This window comes from Hippocampus bargibanti, linkage group LG05 (genome assembly GCF_051943395.1).
Source record: "Hippocampus bargibanti isolate YZ-2025 linkage group LG05, ASM5194339v1, whole genome shotgun sequence".
Classification (NCBI taxonomy): domain Eukaryota; kingdom Metazoa; phylum Chordata; class Actinopteri; order Syngnathiformes; family Syngnathidae; genus Hippocampus; species Hippocampus bargibanti.
The window spans coordinates 20,024,616-20,037,500 of record NC_142738.1 but is presented as its reverse complement, the minus strand read 5'-3'; the positions used below and the strand labels follow the sequence as shown (position 1 = coordinate 20,037,500).

The 12,885-nt window shown below is 42.0% G+C and overlaps 1 protein-coding gene across 3 annotated transcripts in view; it reads left to right on the top strand.

The window, feature by feature from the left end:
- mtss1la (MTSS I-BAR domain containing 2a) overlaps positions 1-6,714 on the top strand; it is a 37,216-nt gene extending 30,502 nt beyond the window's left edge. Inside the window, exons 11-15 of one of the 3 annotated variants that reach the window (XM_088997199.1) lie at positions 2,041-2,115; positions 2,279-2,434; positions 2,774-2,950; positions 3,397-3,562; positions 4,633-6,714. In XM_088997199.1, the coding sequence (XP_088853325.1) occupies positions 2,041-2,115; positions 2,279-2,434; positions 2,774-2,950; positions 3,397-3,562; positions 4,633-5,429 (1,371 nt within the window). In that variant the 3' untranslated portion in view covers positions 5,430-6,714. The remainder of the gene's footprint in view (positions 1-2,040; positions 2,116-2,278; positions 2,435-2,773; positions 2,951-3,396; positions 3,563-4,632) is intronic. The other 2 variants (XM_088997200.1, XM_088997201.1) reach the window with 2 other exon arrangements.
- Positions 6,715-12,885: the final 6,171 nt, after the last annotated feature.

Here is a 12,885-nt window from a genome sequence, read left to right as displayed (position 1 = left end):
CTCAAGAGCAGGCCCTGAACACCAGAGCCATCGAGGCAGGGATACACCAGACAAGACCCAAGGTGTAGGTTGTGCAAAGAGGTACCTGAGACAATCCAATACATAACTGCAGGGTGTAAGATGCTGGCAGGGAAAGCCTACATGGAGCGCCATAACCAGGTGGCTGGCATAGTCTACCGAAACATCTGTACGGAGTATGGACTGGAAACCCCAAGGTCAAAATGGGAAACACCTCCCAAGATAGTAGAGAATGACCGAGCAAAGATCCTGTGGGACTTCCAGATACAGACTGACAAGATGGTAATGGTAAAACCAACCAGATATCATGGTCAAGGGGAAAGGAAAGCCGTTGTCGTGGATGTAGCGGTCCCGAGTGATGGAAACATCAGAAAGAAGGAACATGAGAAAATCGAGAAATACCAAGGGCTCAGAGAGGAGCTGGAGAGAGCCTGGAAGGTAAAGGTGACAGTCGTGCCTGTGGTGGTCGGAGCACTCGGGGCAGTGACCCCCAAACTCGACGAGTGGTTGCAACAGATCCCGGGAACATCGGATATCTCGGTCCAGAAAAGCGCAGTGCTGGGAGCAGCACGGATACTGCGCAGAGCCCTCAAGCTTCCTGGCCTCTGGTAGAGGACCCGAGCTAAAATGGGGACAGACACCACCCATGAGGGGTGAGACGAGGATTTATATATATATATATATATATATATATATATATATATATATATATATATATATATATATATATATATATATATATATATATATATATACATACATACATACAGTAAAGTCTCGCTATATCGATAGTACTGCTTATTACGATACTATTTCTATGAACGCAAGGAGACAATTACATGCGCGCAGGATCGGATATATCGATCCTCCGGTTATATCGATATTTTTTCGGACTCCCGAGAATATCGATATAACGAGACTTTACTATATATATATCATCTCATTTTCCGTACCGCTTATTCCTCAATAGGGTCGCGGGGTTTGCTGGAGCCTATCTCAGCTGTCTTCGGACACGAGGCCGGGGACACCCTGAATTGGTTGCCAGCCAATCGCAGGGCACACAAAGACATACAACAGTCACTCTCACACTCACACTTAGGGACAATTTGGAGTGGTCAATCTGCCTGCCATGCATGCATATATATATATATATATATATATATATATATATGTATATGTGTGTGTGTGTGTGTGTGTGTGTGTGTGTGTGTGTGTGTGTGTGTGTGTGTGTGTGTGTGTGTGTGTGTGTGTGTGTGTGTGTGTGTGTGTGTGTGTGTGTGTGTGTGTGTGTGTGTGTGTGTGTGTGTGTTTCTTTGTCCATGTTAGTGCTTTGTTCCAGCTACAGCTGTTGTTAAAGCGCTATATAAACCAATATGTATGCATTGCATTGTATTTTGTACAGCCACCCTCATTTCAAGCTCATATAACTCCAGACCCATATCATAGTTCACTTGAGCTATCTAGCTGGCTATCTGGCTATCTAGCTAGCGATAGCAAGATAGCCAGGCTAGGTATATATATATATACAGTAAAGTCTCGTTATATCGATATTCAAGGGAGTCCGAAAAAATATCGATATAACCGGGACTATCGATATATCCGACCCTGTTTGCATGTAATTTTCTCCGTGCGTGCATAGAAATAGTATCTATATAACCGGGACTATCGATATATCCGATATCGATATAACGAGACTTGGATTGTATTGGATTGGATTGGATTTGCCTTTATTAGTCTCGCAGTGGAGACATTTACATTTCACAGCAGCAAAGTTATGAAATAAATGAAAGTAGAAGAGCAAAACACAGGAGCTGCTGGAAAGGCAGCCACTCTGAATAGGAATAGGCTCCAGTACACTCCGCTGCATAGTCTCTCAAAGAGAGAGACAAATGCATCCCTTCTCCTGAAATTCATCAGCAATCCTGTCCAACTTGTCGTATTTGTTCTAATCTCGGACACCTTTGTCTCACTGAATTAATGTTCATCTCTCCCTCACTGTTCCTATTCCATCTCCCTTCCCAGAAATCAACAAGCTCGGCCTCCTCTGAGGCTTCAGAAACCTGCCAGTCTGTCAGCGAGTGCAACTCCCCCACTGCGGTTAGTACTGCATGCGAGTCAGCAATCAGCCAAGATTTTTGATAACCCAGTCACAACTCTATACAGTGCAGTCATTGTGAGCTCGGTCTTTAAGAGGCCTACAGGCAATTGACTAGTTGTGGATGGTGAGCACTCTGACTCAGACTTGTGTGTCATTCTGCAGTTTGGCTCATGCTCATCCTTCGGCACCTTCCGCCCTGCTTTCTCTCACACTGGCACCATCAGGCCTCTGTCTGTCATACTTCCTGCGTCCCCCACATTTAACCACTCCCCCGGAACCAACACCCCCTCACCCACAACAAAGATTCCTAACTGGAAGGTTTGTTTTCATTTGCAGTTCAACTTTTGGGTTCCCTCACTTTCAACTCCGTTGCTTCTTTGATTCTCAAGTTGCCTGTCTTTAGATTAACCTTGCAGTCACCTTTTTGTTGCTCATCATTTCAGTTTAGTCTTTATTTCCCCATACAGTTATGGTAAACTGAGATGTGTCACTCATTCAACAGACTATAACTGGCTTGATACGCACCGTAGTCTGCCCATATCTTTCTCGGCATCTGATTGATCGATAAGCCAAAGGTCACGGATCAATCCGATGCTTTAATCAAAATGGAAGGGCGACATGTGCTTGGTTGTCTTATTGTCGCATTTGCTGCTCCAGGAGTGGGCCAAATCAAGCCAGTGTGAGCCATCGTTGGCCAGCACTTTGCAGCGAAGGAGAGAGTCTCTTGATAAAATCAGAGACGTCGAAGCTTCGCCCGGTCCGATTGGGTATTCTGGCCTCCAAGGAGATGATGCCCACCGAGCAAGACTCGCTGCAGGAATGATGGCAGCAAAGGTAGGAAATCTTAAAAGCAAACAAGCACTCGATATGTACATACCATGATCAATAGTTATCTCTAAAATCAACAAGTGAACAACTATAATTTAGAATCTTAGTAGAAGGGAAGAAGTTTCATCTTGAGCGAGAATATGTTCAGACTTGTCTGCATCCAAAGAAACTAAGTGATGAAACCTTCCATAAAAACAGCAAAAAAAAAAGAATCATTATTGACTGTTCAAACCTGTTTAGTCAGTTCTGTTCTTTGCACTTTAATCCAAGGCATTGACATTTCCTAATTTATAAAATCTAAAAGAATTGATCAAACAAAGACATGTACTTTGTGTGTCAATTGTGTTTAATGTTGCTGTTTGATGCCCAACTCATGTCAATGGCAAAATGACCCCATGATGGGAAAGATGCTCAATTGTATGATTCGGGAATTTGCTTGTGTTGTTCTACAGCATGGTGAGCCTTTGTCGCCAGCAGCCAGCACTCTGGCAATGGTATTGACCAGAGGCCTAAGCATGGAGCATCAGAAAAGCAGCAGAGACTCTCTGCAGTATTCCAGTGGCTACAGCACCCAGACCAACACCCCCTCGTGTTCTGATGACACCATACCCTCACAAGGTCAAACTTCAAACGTGGTCACACATACACACTCAAACACGGAAACAAAGAGTTATTTGGCTTTGGAGTGAAATGTCAGGTTTTTGGATGTTTTGCTGTTCCCTAACGAACAGCAAAATGGTTGAGTTGTTTCACATGACATTTATTGGTGAACAGTACCCCACCTATGTGAGACAAGAAGAGTCACAGAAAAACAGTTGTGGATATCCTTGGAAATGAATCCGTTGATTCATGACTCAAACACCTGATGTAAATTTTGCTCTTCGGTGATAAGATAGTTGAGGTCAAATAAGTGAAACATACAGTAGGACATGTACATTTAACGTCGAGAGAAAGTTAACCCATTCACTGGCAGACGTGCAAAAATGTTTCCACTTCAGTGCCAGGGTTTTTGTCGATCGAATTCCAGCACGCACAGAATATAGAGTTTTAGGACTACATGAAAATTCAATGCAACATAAGAAGCCTTTGACTAGCTTCTTTCATCAGAAAAGTGTTATTTCCTAATTTATATGGGTGTGGAGTTATTTGAGCTTGAAATGAGGGCGGCTGTCCAAAATACAATGTAATCCATACATTGGATCGGTTTGGATTTGCCTTTATTAGTCTCGCAGTGGAGAAATTTACATTTCACAGCAGCAAAGTGATGAAAGGAATGAAAGTATGAACTGCTGGAAAGGCAGCCACTCTTGCGGCGCCGTCTTGAAGTCAAAAGAACAAAAAAAACTAAATAACAAATAATATGCCAATACAAAGACACAGAGAGTCATTCTTAAGTACTTTCTGTACCCTCTTTGTTACATGAAGCAGTTCTAGATGAAAGAGGAGAGGATCAAAGCGTCTTTCCACCAGTGGATCGGGGACATCATGGTCGAATGTGCACGTCGACTACACGCTAAATGTTGAAAGCAAACACGCAGCTCTAGCATCCATTGACGAAAAGAGATTGTCTCACATCTCCTGTCCCACATAAATCATACATATTGGTTTAAATAGCGCAACAACAGCTGAAAAAATTTAAAACATGTACTGTGGAAAACACTTCAAACTTGAGTTGCTATCATCCCTAGGTTCTGATTATGAGTGCTACTCTCTCAACGGGGATGCCGACACTGAGGCCCAAACGGAGTTTGACACGTCCTCCACCATCCCGCGCCACAGTAACATCGCCCAAAGCTACCGCCGCATGATTCAAACCAAAAGGCCTGCCAGCACAGCAGGCCTCCCTGCAGGGAAAAGCCTGCAAGGTGCTTCTAATGGTGGCGGGGTTAGCAATACTGTAACTCTCTCCTCTGGAACGGCTACTATTCGTCGCACGCCATCCTCCAAGACCGGGGTGAGACGCACACCTTCTACATCTGGCCCAATTCCCATACAACCTCCCATTGTGCCTGTGAAAACCTCCACGGTGCCCGACTCATCGGGTTGCCCCAGCCCCTCCCGGCATGGTGGAAGTAGTGAAGAGCTGCTCTGCCCAGATGATCCATATGCTAGTGAATACATAAAAGCTTCTCAACAAAGAAGCCTCCCCGACACATTGTGGGCTTATGGAGGTGCGGACAGAACGTCTTACGATATACAGGCCCAATTTTTGGCCGCCCACAATGCTGAGGAGGACTCACAACTGGCCGCCAACCGCCACAGTCTGGTAGAGAAGATAGGAGAGCTGGCGGCCAGCGCTCATGCTCTCGGTGAGGGTCAGTTCCCTTTCCCGAGCTCACCATTAGGGCATTCAAATCATTGTGCACTCCAGCAATCATCTTCTAAAGCCCAAGGAGGCGTGGACATGTTGGTTACTATACGGAGGGGCGTAAAGCTCCGCAAGACAGTCACTGATGATCGTTCAGCCCCAAGGATCCTGCGGTAGATGAAGAAAGTGTCTTGCAGAAGAAATACGGCAGCACTCGTGTAATACACCAACTAATGCACAAAATAAAACATGTAGTATGTGCATGAAGATCATTTGAGCTATCAATGATTCTTCAACAACATCCATCATTTCATGTCATGTATGTATTTCATACGTACATATAAAGAAGCACCATTTTTCTCACATTTTTGATTTGATTTGTTTTTTTGACTGTGAGTCTTGTGACTCTTGCTCTCTGCTAGCAACCCCCTTTTTTCTGTTCTTCATGCTTCAGTTATCACAAATCTTTCCTGAATCATGTAAAGCTCTGTGACTCTATTTCCTCTTATGATTAATATAAAATTCTTTTCTTCCTCCACATTGCACCCTTCGTTGGAAAATGATGGTCGAACAGCTGTGTGAGCCTATCCGTGTGTCGTGTTTTCCTATCTTTACTGTACAAGCGCCATTATTACTGCTATGTTTCACAAGGTGAACAGCAGTTGGGTGATTCATCTAGAGCAGGAGCAATATGGCTGTTCTTTTATTGCTATATTATACTGTCGATATATTCTGCTATTAAACAAGCTTTTTACTGGTAACTATGTTATTTTCTTTGATGCAAAATTCAAAATCCATAGAAAGCTTCTTCAAAGAAAATCAATCGGACGGAGTTATTGCTAATATTTTTGACATTGTTTTTGTTCTTAATTTACTACTACAGTAACATTTGATGAGTTCAATTTCTTGAATTTTACAGTTGAGGTGAAAGCATGCAGAATATCTTATTACCTAAAGTTAAATTACAATTTCTGCTAATACAATGACAACAACGGCCCATTTGATTTTCAGTACGAAGCCTTTAATTCAGCAGTTTTGTAGGTTGTTCAGTCAAAATGCAAATGTCATGGTTCTAGATTGTTTAACACATCCGCATGATAGTGCAGAGGCCGTGGGTTTGAGTCCTTCCTGTGTGGAGTTTGCACATTCTCCATGTGCCTGCATGGATTTTATATAAGTAATCCGGTTTCCTCCCACTTTCCAAAAAGATGCATGGTGGGCTGATTGAACTGTCTAATAATGTGTCCCATGGTATGAGTGTGAGCGCATTGTAACATAATAAACATAATAATCAGTCCATCCATCCATCCATCAATCCATCCTCACAAGGTGTGCTGGAGTCTATCCCAGTTGTTTTCGGGCATTTGGCGTGGGTAGAATAATAAATATTAATATATAAAAAATAATAAATGATAATAATAATAATAATAATAATAATAATAATAATAATAATAATAATAATGATAAAACATTGTTACATTTACAACGATACAACTAGCTATGATTTCGATACAGCTGAAGCTCAGACAAGAACTGTCCAAAGAGGCAAGACTCGATCACATTTGGTCACTGCAGTCTTTCCAAAATTCAGATGAGGGCGCTGTAGATCCTTGACGAGCTGGCGAAAAAGCAAGTCACGGAAGATTATTTTTTGTCAATGCCTGTTCATTGCTCCAGGGAAGACATTTGGCAGGTGTGAGAGACAGTTAATGCAAGTAAGAACAGATGAGGAGATGTATACTTTCCTGGAATGATATCAGTGCCGTTGTCAATAGAAAACTGCTGGAGTGTGACAACATGCAGCAATCATCAGATTGCAACCGAAAAAAAAAAAATAAACAATCGAAGAAAAAAAAACATGGTTCAAACCTGTTCACACAAGCTGTCAAGAGTGAATACTTTCAAGAAAACAGACTAACCTGCATAAAAGAGAAGCAGCACACATTTGAAAACTCAACCAACAACATAAAGATACAATGAGATGGCAATGAGGTTAAAATCTTAGCGAAAGAAAATAGATGGTTTGAAAAGGGAATAAAAGAAGCTATTTTCATAAAACAGCAAAATCATCCACTAAATCGCCATGGTGGGTGAGGTTCAATTTGGATCGTTCGTACAAAAGACTTAGGCAACATAGGCTTAGTTATGCTGATGATGTTATGGTGATACCAGAGCAAATGGGGCAATCAGGTCAGTCGTAGATCTAATACTCAGTCAGAAATAATCAGAGTAGCCGCAGGGAGTAGTCCTCTGCTCCCCCCAATCTGAGAACAGGGACCAATCATTGCAGAGGCCGGCACAGTCACGTCTGGACAGTAAGGATATATATATATATATATAGGGCCGAAACTACCAGCAAAAGACTTTAGTTCACTGACGAAGCATCTCGGATAAGAAGCGAAACGTCCAACACCTTCAAAGAAGTTCACATGACGGCTGAAGAAACCTTTTCATTGACATCTCCTGTACGACTGAGAGCTTACACAGACATAAAGATACAAATGAATAGTCTTGAATGAATAGTTGAATGAACACAAATTCCTCAAATAAAAATATAAGATATAATACGTATATAGCCATCTTACTGTTCCTGATAACTTTTGTTGTTTGTTAAGTTTTGTTGTTGCTGTTGTTTTTGTTCTGTTATCATTGTGGGTTTTACCACACGTTCCCTGAATGAAGTAATGGTAATTTCCCAAAGAATAAACGTCATTCTTGGACACATTCACAATCAGTTCTTCAGGCCCTGCCGCATCTAATGTGTCGATCAAACTATTGCTCTAATGGTTAGAGTCATGGGTAGAGTCTAACCAATCAGATTTCAAGTTGGCAACCCAAAACGGGCGACAATCTTGAAGGCGCTGGTCAACGACAGAGTTTTCACAAACTATTATTGGCTAGTCACTAGCGGCTAGTGACTAGCCAATCATAGTTTACGAAAACTCTTATCAAAAGCCGCTAGTGACAAGATCAGATTGGCCAGAGCTACCACACTGTATAGATAGGGAGCGACATAAGCAAATATATTGTGTTGATTTAACAGTTTTGTCAACCCACAGTGACTGAAGGACGAGAAGAAATGAATTTACTTTTTCTAGAGGGACTCTTCATCCATCCATCCATTTTCCATACCGCTTATTCCTCATCAGGGCCGCGGGGGGGGGGGTGCTGGAGCCAATCCCAGCTGTCTTCGGGTACGAGGCGGGGGACACCCTGAATTGGTTGCCAGCCGATCACAGGGCACACAAAGACAAACAACAGACACTCTCACACTCACACCTAGGGACAATTTGGAGTGTTCAATCTGCCTGTCATGCATGTTTTTGGAACGTGGGAGGAAACCGGAGGACCCGGAGAAAACCCACACGGGCCCGGGGAGAACATGCGAACTCCACACGGGGAGGCTGGAGTGGGACGCGAACCGGCGACCTCTGCATTGTGAAGCCGGCATCCTAACCACTCAACTACTGGGCCGCCTGACAGACTTTTCAAGAAAAAATAAAAATAAAATACATAATTAACTCATTCACTGCCAGACGTGCAAAAATATGTCCACTCCAGTGCCATTTTTTGGTCATTTTCATTCAAATTGCAGGACCCACAGAATATATAGTTTTAGGACGACATAAACATTCAACACAGCGATAGAAACCTTTGACTCTCTTCTTTCATCAGAAAAAACAGTTGATTTGTAGCTGATTTGGTTCTGCAGCTATCGGCTGTTAAAATCAAGGCGGTTTGTTGTTATTGGCCCGATTTTTCTAAAAAAAAAACCCGATAAAATGAGCTTTTTCTGTATTGAAGCAAATTCAAGCAGAAAATTAATCAAGGACCGTATTTTTAACTTCGAGTGACACCTCAAACACTTGGACAGTTGTTTATTTCTATGAAACAACAAAATAAAAAATACTTTTGGTGACAAAACTACATTTACGTATTTACATTTATAACAGATTCAGAACCAGAAACACAGAACAAAAATAATGTATTTACAGATGTGTGCATGTAATTGAACTATTTACAAGTGTGTGCGTGAGCTGTATACAGGTGCATGCGTGAGCATCTGCGCGTGAATTTGGCGGGATACTGCACTACTTCGACCAGGCTCTGTAAAAATATTTACTAACATCAACATACTCTATCACCTTCATCCACGCTGCTTGTAAAATGCTTCACCATCAAAACAATAATCAATCAATGTGTGTTTTTCAAAACGCATAAATGTATGCACAACAAATTTGGTGGTCTGGTCTTGGATGTGTTATTAATTAATTAATTTAATTTTCACCTCTGACACGTTGAGAGCATCTTGCATGATTATTTGTGCAAGTTAATTTTAAAGCTGGTTGCACACATTGCTCCATAATTCATAACGCTGCTGTTTTCGGCTCAACCACAGTTTAAATACTATGGTGGGTGGAAGAAGCCTTTGGGGCATCACAGATCAAATCTAATTAGCCGTACCTAATGCATTGGAGAGATGTCTTTATATTTATCTTGCTCCTTAACTGCTTTTTGCCTGAGGATCTTATGAGAGATATCCTGAGGGACTCATATGCGCAAGAACACTACAATAAACACTTCAGTGTTACTGCTCCTGTCAGCATTTTGATGGTGCCAGAAATGACTCCTTGAAGGGGGCTGCATGGTTGACTGTTTCAAATATTCACTGTTACCTGGTGACTGAATTACCGTATTTTCTACTCACTGGATTATAAGGCTCAGCTTCAATAAATGAAATGTTTTCCGTTTTCCATATACAGTATAAGGCGCACTGGATTATAAAGCGCCTGGTCAGCTTTTGAAAAAAATGGAAGGCTTTTAGGTGTGCCTCATAGTGCGAAAAATAAGGTAGTGTACTTAAAACAAGACAATAAAAGCTGCATACTTTTACATATCACTTGACTATTGTATGTTTTTTTGTGAATCCTACGCATTCTCGCTAATATGGGTAGGCCAGCTATCAAAATGCCACTACCCACCCACTCAAAATTAAAATATATATTTTATTTTATCACACTGGCTATTATGTGTTCAAGAAATTTTAGTATTGAAAAGCTAAAGAAAGAATGAAATTGTATGTGATTGACATTAGTTCAGCAAGTGAATGAGACATCTTCACACTTGCTCCACTTTTCCACATCCAATATGGCTGCAACGTTGGCACAATTTCGTTTGACTCAATGTCTTTATAGCCACACCCTTCTTCAGGCTGAATTCTGGTGTCACGTCTGAAACTTGGCCTTTATTTTAACTTCTATTCATCTCGAAGTGACCCAGTGGTCCAGTAGTTAGCACGTCAACCTCACAGTGCAGCGGTACCGGATTCAATCCCAACTGTGGACTCCCTGTGTGGAGTTTGCATGCTCCCCTGGGGCCCACATGGGTTTTCTCACAAAAGTCCCTAGGTATATGGGTGTGAGCGTGAATGGTTTTTCGTCTAATGTGCCCTGCGATTGGCTTGCCACTGATCCAGGGTGTCCCCCACCTTGTGCCCGAAGACAGCTAGCGCTCCCCACGACTCTTGTGAGTATAAGCGGATGGGAAAATGAATGAATGAATGTTATGTCATGATTAAAATGGTATCCACAATTTCTTTATATTCACTGAGAATACTTCGATGAAAAGGTGTCTTCAGCCGTCATCTGTACTTCTTTGAAGGTGTCGGACGTTTCGCTTCATATCCAAGAAACTTCGTCAGCAAACTAAAGTCGAACTGGTAGTTTCAGCCATATATATATAGATCCCCACTGTCCAGACGTGACGGTGCCGGACTCTGCTATGATTGGTCCCTGCTCTCAGGTTGGGGGGAAAAGAGGACTAATTCCTGCGGCTACACTGATTGCTTCTCTTGTCTTGACTGACGACTGGCCTGATTGCCCAATTTGCCCTGGTATCACCTCATCAGCCTTACTAATCCCATGTTGCCTAAGCAGGCTGTTGTACGAACAATGCAAATTGAACCTCACACCACCATATCGGTTTAGTGAAGGATTTTGCTGTTTTATGAAAATAGCAGAATTTACTCCCCTTTCAAACCATCTATTTTCTTTCGCTAAGATTTTAACCTCATTGTCATCAAATGAGTGGTTGCTAGCTCTTAGGTGCAAATGTACTGCCGATTGAGGCCCACTAGTATTATCCCTGTGATGTTGATATAGTCTTTTTTTGAGAATTTGTTTAGTCTTCCCAATGTATTGCTCTTTACAATTTTCATGTTTACAATGTATTGAATAAACTACATTACTTTGTTTTTCATTTGGCACCCTATCTTTTGGATGCACTACTTTTTGCCTTGAAGTGTTTATCGGTTTGAAATTAGTAGGAATTTTGTGTTCCCAAAGGACTCTGTAGTTTCTCAGAGACTCCTGCAATGTAAGGTAATGCTACTTCTCTCCTTTTAATATCTTCGGAATTGTTGGTTTCATTCCCTATTTTTTCCTTTTGACATTTGTTCAAAGACCACTGCGGGTAACCACAGTTTGTGAGTGTTCTCCTGATGTTTTGATTCCTTTTCTCTACCTTCGACGCTTGTTGGTATTAGCTTTGCCCGAGGGTTCTGATAACTCCTAGATTGTGTTGTCGAGGGGGGTTATAATCGAAAAGTAAGTATTGGTCATTGTAAGTGGCTTTTCTGAAGACTTCTGTTTTTAGCGCTCTGTCCTCTTTTATAATTACTTTACAATCCAAAAAGGCTAGTTGGTTCTCTTTAATGTCCTCGCGAGTAAATTTATTGTTGGTGTCTACCGAGTTGAGGTGATCTGTGAAGGATTGAATTTCTTGTTCTTTAATTATGACGAAAGTGTCGTCCACATATCTAAACCAGTGCCTCGGTTTTTTCTCTGGGAAGGATGCGAGGGCCTGTTTCTCCATTTCTTCCATGTACAGATTAGCCACTATGGGTGAAACTCGTGAGCCCATAGCACAACCATGAATTTGTTTGTAAAATGTTTCCCTAAATTGAAAATACGTAGTGTTAAGGCAAATTTCCAATAATTGGCAAATATTTAAAAACTATCTTAGCTCAGTTGGTTGGTAACACAGAATATCATGTAGAGAACACCACAGGGTTTGTAGAGAGTATCAACGACCTCAAATTGGAGCCTGAGGAAACATTGACATCTTACGATGTGACTTCTCTCTTTACATCTGTCCCAACCCCAGCAGCTGTCTCAGTGGTGAAGACGAGACTGCTGGCGGACGCTTCTCTTCATGAAAGAACAAAACTTAAACCGGACCACATCTGCCAGGTTCAATTTGGATTGTTCGTACAATAGACTGCTTAGGCAACATAAGATTCGTCATGCTGATGCGGTGATGCGGAAAATTGGGCAATCAGGCCAGTCGTCAGTCAAGACAATAGAAGCAATCAGTGGAGCCGCAGGAATTAGTCCTCTGCTCCCCCCAACCGGAGAGCAGGGACCAATCATAGCAGAGTCCGGCACCGCCACGTCCGGACAGTAGGGATTCATATATATAGGGCCGAAACTACCAGTAAGACTTTAGTTTGCTGACGAAGTTTCTTGAATAAGAAGCAAAACGTCCGACACCTTCAAAGAAGTACAGATGATGGCTGAAGAAACCTTTTCATCGATAGACCATTCCTGTATGACTGAGAGCTTACACAGACCCA